The sequence below is a fragment of the Microcaecilia unicolor genome, chromosome 8 (genome assembly GCF_901765095.1).
Source record: "Microcaecilia unicolor chromosome 8, aMicUni1.1, whole genome shotgun sequence".
NCBI lineage: Eukaryota > Metazoa > Chordata > Amphibia > Gymnophiona > Siphonopidae > Microcaecilia > Microcaecilia unicolor.
Window position 1 is genome coordinate 38,019,495 of NC_044038.1, and position 8,621 is coordinate 38,028,115.

Genomic DNA, 8,621 nt, shown 5'->3' on the forward strand with positions numbered 1-8,621 from the left:
TTAAGTCCAACTGTAACCTATTCTTGCTCGTTAATACCAATCATCAGCTCATAATGAAACTTACACATGTAACTGACCTTATTCTATAACCTGCGCACTAAGGGAGTCTTTTACTAAGCCACTGTAGCGTTTTTAGCTTGCAGTAGAAACCAGCTGGCGGTAAACACCAAGACTCCCATAGGAATACAGTGGGCGTCACGGCGTTTACCGCAAGTTGATGTCAACCACTGCTTAGCAAAAGACCCCCCTAAGGGGTGGATTCTTTATAAAGCATTTTAAATGTAGGTGTGTCGGAATAGCGCTATTCTATAAATCACAACTACAGTAAGACACGGTTTATAGAATAGCGCATAGGCCGTGGGAACATGTATATTTAGATGCAGCCATTTACGCCACTTAAAACCTTGCATCAATGCCTGCCCCAAAATGTACATGCATTCCCCTGAATTCTATAACAATGCGCGTAAATATGGTTGACACCCCTGACATGCTTACACTCCTCCCACGGACGCACCCCCTTTTCAGCTACACGTGTTAGAATTTACGTGCACTTCTTTTTAGAACACGCCTAAAAAGAAGTACATGTAAATTCTAATTATTGCCAATTAGTGATGATAATTGGTTAGCCAATTATCAATACTAATTGGCTCATTGCTCAATTAAGCAGTGTGCGTAAATCATCTGCATGCACAATTTAACAAATGCTACTTGCCGCACTTCATAGAATCCGTCCCGACCAGCATACAGTTGGGCGTGCAACTTTATGGAATTTGGAGGTTAGTGTATGAATACGGATATTGTTGTAAGGGAGCCCTAAGCTTCAGGATCGAAAAGGCATTTTAAATTATGCTTGTTCATTCACATTTTTTTCAGAACTCGCTTTTACTCTCCAAACATTTACTTATTTTTCAATTCAAGCACACAAGCAATGGTATCCAGTGTCAAGCCAAGAAGTTCAACAGGCCCTGTCAGCTTAAACTGAATTATGGCTCCTGCTTCTCTTAGCAAACAGCATCCTGCAGTTACCTAGAAATAAAGTTGTTTCCTGAAATAGTACAGGATGCCAGTTAAAGCATTATCTGATCACCAGGAAAGAAAGGATTACCACATGGCCATATGATGCCCCTCCCCTTTATTTAACCCTTCAAACTTTCAAAAGGAAGCAAACACAATGATAAAGAGCCAGGATGACTGACTATCAATGGTTTTTAATACAAACAGGCCCAAATCTACTCAAAAAACCTCAACAGACATGAAAATGTTTTAAGCATCCAGCATTTCATTTTGTCTAAGGACTCACAACTTCCACAAACCAAGGGAATCAAAGACACAATAAAGAAATTCTACAATAATACCGATACACAGTGTAATCATTGAAAGACGGAGTCTACAAACGCGCTTCAAAGATTAACAGCATATGGCCACACTCTTCAAATTCGCGATTGTAGACTCCGTCTTTGAGGAAGTCCATCTGCTGGTTTTTGTCCTGCTGTTCTGCTTCAGTTTTCACTTCGTTCACCACATTTGCCGACAATAAAGTTATCTAAGTTGTATGAAGACCTTATTTTAGAGCCCCTGACGCAGCTCTTGTGGTCGAAACACAGTCTGTGTCGGGAACTTACCTTACAATAAAGTTTGAATTGTACTACTGATTGATCTGCTTTGTTTGTCTCCACATCCTCTCTAGCCACCAGATTTCTGGTTAGCTGCATGGACGACTTATATTGCTGAGGGTCTCAGATATTCAGTATATGAAGGATTACACTGTGTATCAGTGTTATTGTAGGATTTCATTATGATTGACTTGGATCCCCATGCATTGTGGAGGTTGTGTGTATTGGATACCAGAGGGTTTGGGGATTTGTGATTGAGTTTTTGCGCTTAACTATAGGCAGTTGGGTGCATAGTATTCTAAAGATGTGCGCAGTATTATAGAATCTTGGGGATCCAAGCCTCATTTTCATGCGAGGATTTACACCAGGTTTCAGTTAGTATAAATCCTCGTGTCCAAACTTGGGTACGGACCCCGGGATTAAGCGCTATTCTATAAACGGCCCAACTCGGAGCACCATTGGTCAATCATTAATACAATAATCAGTATTACTGTATAATTTCTTTATTGTGATTGACTTTGATTTCCTTGGTTTGTAGAAGTTATAGTTAAGTGCAAGCACTTACGCCAGCCATTGAGCTAGCATCAGTACTTGCGCCTAGAGGTAGGCCCATATATGGGATGTACACACGTATATTAGAACGGCGGTTGAACGCACAATCGCCAATGTAGACTTTGCGCTAACTTTTGGTGTCACTTAACTGAATCTGGCTATATATGCCTAACAAAAACATGGGGAAGTAACCTGTACTGTGCAGTACGTACGCCCCTAACAATTGTACAGGGCAGGGGGGATGGGCCATGTTGGTCTTCATCTGCTGGCAAATCAGAAAGGGAGAGACACATAGAAGCTACAGCAGCAGTCCAAGAAAAGAAGCAGCAAAAATGGACCATAAGAACATAAGAGTAGCCATACTGGGTCAGACCAATGGTCTATCTAGCCCGGTAGCCTGTTTCCAAACAAGCCAGGTCACAAGTAACATGGCAGAAACCCAAATCATGACAACACTCCATGCTACAAATCCCAGGGCAAGCAGTTGCTTTCCCATGTATGTCTCAATAGCGGACTATGGACTTTTCCTCCAGGAACTTGTCCAAACCTTTTTTAAACCCAGATACGCTAATTGCTATTACCACATCCTCCGGCAAAGAGTTCCAGAGCTTAACTATTCGTTGAGTGAAAAATATTTCCTTCTATTTGTTTTAAAAGGATTTCCACGCAACTTCCTTGAGTGTCCCCTAGTCTTTGTACTTTTGGAATAAGTAAAAAAAATCGATTTACGTCTACTGGTTCTATACCACTCAGGATTTTGTAGACCTCAGTCTTATCTCCCCTCATCCATCTCTTTTCCAAGCAGTAAACTTTCAATAAATGGTAAGTCAGTGGAAGCTAATAAAATAATGACTGGTCAGGTTAACAATGTTATATCACTTTCACAGCAACAACAAAAAGCTGTTCTAAGGGGATATATGAAGTTAAATATTCATTCTAACACAGGGGTTCTCAACCCAGTCCTCCGGAAACACTCGACCTGTCAGGTTTTCATGATATCCACAATGAATATGCAAGAGAGAAATTTGCATGCACTTCTATGTAAGTGGCTGCAGAGCAGCTTATTATTAACTAGTGGAACCATGCCCGTTTCTTCAACAATGACACGGGGCCTAGGAAGGCTGTCATGTAAGCTTTTTTCTCTCTCTCTCCCCTGCCCTCCCCTCCATGTCCGGCAATTCTTCCCTCCCCTCCCCTCCATGTCCAGCGATTCTCCTCTTCCGTGCCCTCCCATCCGTGTCCCGCAATTCTCTCCTCTACTGTCCTCCCATCCCATCCATGACCATCAATTCTCCTCTGCCCTGCCCTCCCCTCTCCTTCTCTTCTTCCCTCCCTCCCCTCGATGTCCCGCGATTCTCTCCTCCCCTCGATTTCTACCTGAACGTTCTCTGGCTGGCTGGTTGGCTGGCGCTGGCTTCCGTTCCGTTCGTAACATCCCTCCTGACGTCAGCTCGCCTCCAGCGTTCCCTTCCCTCTCACTGTTCCGCCCTCTGTCATTACATCTTGACGCGAGGGCGGGGCAGTGAGGGGGAATGGAACGCTGGAGGGGGAATGGAATGCAGGAGGCTGGGTGACGTCAGGAGATGTTATGAACCCAGGCAGCCAGACATGGAACGCTGGAGGTGCAAATTATTATATAGGATAAGTGACTTAGGACTAGATTCAGTAAATGACACTCAAAATTCCACACTGAACTTTTAGGCGCTGGACTTGCAGGTGTAATAAATGCTACTGCCTAACTTGGGCTGGCTCAGGCCATATTCTGTAAATCCGTGTGCTAGTTTTTGGAACACCCCACCATGCCCCTGAGCACGCTCCCTTTTCAGACACCCAGCCTTATAATAGCATGCAGCCAGATGTACTTGCAAATCCTAACTGAAGCCAATTAACAGCAAAAATGGGTTGTTAGCACCCAATTGTAACTCGTTAAGGGCTTGTTACTCAATTAAGCTGTGTGCACAGCTTGAGCACTTTCCATGCCCATCCTCCACCCATGCCCTGCCAATTCCATCCCCTTCCAAAAAATGCACTTAACATGCAACTCACTGTACATTAATTGTAAATATACCTCATTGGCTGTTGAAGTGTCTGTGTGTTAGCTGTTAACAGCCTTAAACACCTTAGTAAAAGGGCCCCTTTGTTTCTAGATTTGCCAAAGTCATAATCTCTAAAAAAAAAAAAAAAAAAACAAACCCTGACCTCCCCAAAGATCCCACCATCAGAACAGAACAAAAAAAACATATTAAGACATTTTCACAAGGTGAGGCAAATTCTATAGCCCTATGTTACATAGACTAGAAAATATAATGCTTTTAAAATTGCAAGAGAGATAATGTTCCCTAGTAACAAATGGACATAAAATAAACACTGATCCTGCAAAACAACGCGGTACTTATTTAAAACTGAGTGAGCCCTACTGGCTTATACAGATAACCAGTCAGACAGAAAAACAAGTGCAACGTCTTGTTTCGAAGTCATATAACATGGCTCATGTTGTTCATTTGCACATAGGTACGTTTTAAATATATTAAGATGATTGATTTGCAGGAGTCCTCGAATATTTTCAAATGCCCATTGCTATACATTTCTTTTGAAAAATAAACTGGGAAGGTATCTCTTCCTGCAGATCAATACGTTAAACGGATCCACAGGCATCTCTTAGTTTGACAGGTGAGACGTGACTCCAGAATCAAACATTCTGAGCGAAGTTTCCTCATTATCAGATCCCTTCCCCCCCAATCCACCCCGAGTTTTCCTGAAGGGCGAAAAAAAATCAAGGCGGCATGCAGAGCATCTGCAAAAGCCACTCTTTCTCGGTACCTCCTTCCTCAGTAATTTGCTTCCAGCCTGATTCACTTCCAGAGAATCGAAAGCGTTGTGCCGCTCGTCTCTTCCCTCTTCTTTTCTCATGGGAGGGTCACTCACCCCACGCCGCCTCCTGCTCCAGTTGGAGCGTTTCCGTGAATGAAAGTGAAACTAGACCTGAGCGCACACGTGTTTTCTGAGAAGCCTGAGAGGCAGGACGTCGATCGCACGGCTGCGCCACTTAAAAGGCTGAGGCTTCGAAGAAATGACAGGCAGAAGTCGGCTGTCTTGGCAGTGAAACGAGTCGCTCGGGGTGTCCTGGATTGCTTTTATACACCACCTCTCTGGATTGTGTGTTTTTTTTTCCTCGTTGGAATCGGTGGGATTAAAACATTTCTAATTATTCCTCTGGAGTAAACTGGCTGATATTTCCGAGGCAATTGAGTTTTCTTATGCTGCGCTTGGAGGAATTTACCTGCATCCGGCGATTATACTGAGAAAAGGTGAGCGGCAGTGCGCGACTGGTTTTGGGAGTAAGAACGCTTATTTGGGGGTGGGGGTGGATTTGAATTTGGACGCGCAAAGTTAGTGCCGAGTGTTGGGAATGGACGGCCTTTTCGGAGGTGACTGGTCCAATTTGGGGGGATATTTTTTTAAATCGGAATTTAACGTCTAATACGCTATTGCTGCTAACTGCAGAGCAAACCTAATAGAAAGGAGGCATAAAGTTGCGCATGTCAAAAATGAAAAAGAATTGCAAGTAATATACGAATTGACTCTGTTGCCAGCAACTTGACATTCTTGCGTTTAGAACCACAGTTCAAAGACTGAAAAATATCTTTACCCAGTTTTAGGAGACCCATAATAATTGCATAACGGCATAATCTGTTTTATGAAAACATCTTTCATTTCTGCATTACAAGTAGCATTGACGGAACTGGCTGCTGCTTGTTTCTTAGGCACAGTACAGTTTAAGATACAACAGAAATTAAAGCTAATGTTCTGTCCCGTTGTGAAATTCGGAGAAACAGCAATCATGTTGTTGGCTTTTTTTTTTTTTTTCTTTCAAATCAATGTCAGGCTGCAAGAGTACCTGTAAAAAAAAAAAAAACGGGCTGCTGGGAATTCATTTCTCAGAAAGCCTCACGGTTTCTCAATTTGCTAGAGCAGTCAATAACTGGGTACTATCAGGATAAGGGCTAAAATCCGTGCATGCCGGTAAGGTCAAGTCAATCAGCAAAGATGTATTGAACCACACTGTCAGTAGCAGACATTTTTGGTGTGGAGAGATGGGGAGAGCGAGGAGATCTGCAGATAGGAAGCAATTCAGCAGGGATCACTTATGCACAGAATACAGCAGGAATAGACACAACGGGAGAAGCTGTGTGCGTGCATTAGGAGGGCTGGATTGCGAGTTGGGATCATCTATGGCATATTGTGCAATTCAGAGGTGGTGCAATCGAACGCTGTAGTAATTCAGTTCTGTGCTGCACGCCTTGTTTACGTTAATGAAATGTCATATTGTAAATTATTACGCAATTTTGTAGTGAAACTAAGACGATTGGATTTTTTTTTTTTTAGGGAGCCCACTTCATGTTTTCCAAACGGAAATAGTAAATGTTTAACATAAGGGAGAAAGGATAAGAAACAGAAATCATATAGGGAACATGTATGATGTAACTTTTCTGGCATTTTTATTTTCAATGCCGGTGGTACTTGGAGAAGTCTCTCTACGACAGCAAAAAAGTATCCCCAGTGTCAGAAATCTGCGATTTTGCATAGAGATTAAACAAGAGATTTTTATTGATATAATTAGACATTACACCCTGCCAGCTGCCTCCAAAAGGTTTTGTTCTGAATACTGCATCTAGCCTTTTTTTTTTATTTTTAGCTAATCTTTCTTTTTCATTCCTCCCTCTTTTGTTCCTGCCTAGGCACCGAAGAGCAGCAGCGGTGCCCTGAAGGACGGACGCTATGGAAGACCACATAGGCTGGTCTAGTCTGTAGGATGGTAGCTCACAATAAGGTGGCAGATAATGCAGTTGGAGACACGCAATCTCACCTTGAAGTTCAGGGCCCCGATCGTCGCCCGGAGGAGGACAAGGAGGAGCCGCAGCAGCAGACGCCGCCGCCACTGCAGCTGCAGAGAGCTCGCCGTAGTCCGGCCCCCCACCGCAGCGACACCCACTTCCGCACCTTCCGCTCCCATGCCGACTTCAGCCTCATCACCCACACCAGCACCATGCTGGAAGCCTGCGGTTTCTACTGGGGGCCGATGACAGTCAACGCAGCCCACGAGAAGCTGAAAAGCGAGCCCGTGGGCACCTTCCTGGTCAGGGACAGCAGGCAGAAAAACTGTTTCTTCGCCATCAGCGTTAAGACCTCCAACGGGCCCACCAGCGTCAGGATCCTGTTCCAGGGCGGCCGCTTCAGCCTAGATGGCAGCAAAGAGTCTTTTGACTGTATTTTCAAACTGGTGGAACATTATTTAAACTCCCCCAAAAAGGTTCTGGTCACGCCCCTGCGTAAGGTCAGGTTGAGGCCTCTGCAAGAACTCTGTCGCAAAAGTATAGTGGCTACCTTCGGGCGGGAAAACTTAGACCATATTTCTCTCAACCCTGTGTTGAAGGACTATCTGAAGTCCTTCCCATTTCGGATTTAACTCACACAGCATTAATCAGTGCGAGAAAGGACATGTTAGCAGAAGCGCAGTTTCTCTGGATTTTTATATTATTTAATAGTGATCAAGTTTATTTTTGTAGCAATTTATTGTATTTTGGGATGAATCTTGAACACTTGACTTTAAATGTTTACAGAAAGGAAACTTGTTTGCACAAACCAGGGGCTTTTGATCCCTGGCATGATTTTTCTGCTAAGCAGAAAACAATATTTTATAATAATATTTTAAGAGAAAATAAACTTTATTATGAAAGTTTTAAAAATATTTCTGGTGTGACTGTCAGTCTCATTGTTATGCTTATCTAGTCACTTGCAGTAGCTTCGTGTAGTTTTGAAATGTGTGGTTTATACAGGCCTGTCTGGTTTTAAAAGTTTCCAAGTCATTCAGTGTTTCAAAAATTAATCTATTTGCTAAAAGACAAAAAAAAAAAAAACCTTCAAAGTTGATTTTCCACAAAATCTAAGAAACCTAATAAGAAATGCAGTATAATCAAGGCTTCTGGGTATTAGTCTGAATACATAAACATTGACAAAATACCTTCCTTTAGACTCACTGTTCTGTCTTTGTACTTTTCCTGTGCTGATGGTTCCACAGCTGCTCAAGCTCTTAGTAGCCAAGAGGTCTTCATTCTCTTCCTCCTGCTGGCTTCACTTACACAACTGTTCCCAGTCAGTCCTGTTGGATCTGGGGGCATAGGCTCCAACATGTCAAAAGTGATTGGTGATGCCAAAGCTTGAAAGCAATGGTTTCATGCAGTGGCGTAGCTACATGGGGGCCTGGACCCCCCGCCAACCCGCCACTGCCGTTGTCTACCTTTGCTGGCGGGGGACCCGAACCCCTGCCAGCCAAGGTCCTCTTCTTCAGGCACAAGGCTTCGTTCTGTTTCTGTGAGTCTGACCTCCTGTACGTAACGTGCAGGAATTCAGACTCACAGAAACAGAACGAAGCCTTGCACCGGGAGAAGAGGACCT

At 43.5% G+C, this 8,621-nt stretch overlaps 1 protein-coding gene across 1 annotated transcript; it reads left to right on the top strand.

Moving 5' to 3' along the window:
* The first annotated feature begins 5,221 nt into the window (after positions 1–5,221).
* SOCS1 (suppressor of cytokine signaling 1) lies at positions 5,222–7,912 on the top strand. The gene is made up of 2 exons (XM_030211899.1): positions 5,222–5,473; positions 6,905–7,912. Exon 2 carries the CDS (start codon positions 6,979–6,981, stop codon positions 7,630–7,632), a length of 654 nt encoding a protein of 217 aa, XP_030067759.1. The 5' UTR covers positions 5,222–5,473; positions 6,905–6,978; the 3' UTR covers positions 7,633–7,912.
* Positions 7,913–8,621: the final 709 nt, after the last annotated feature.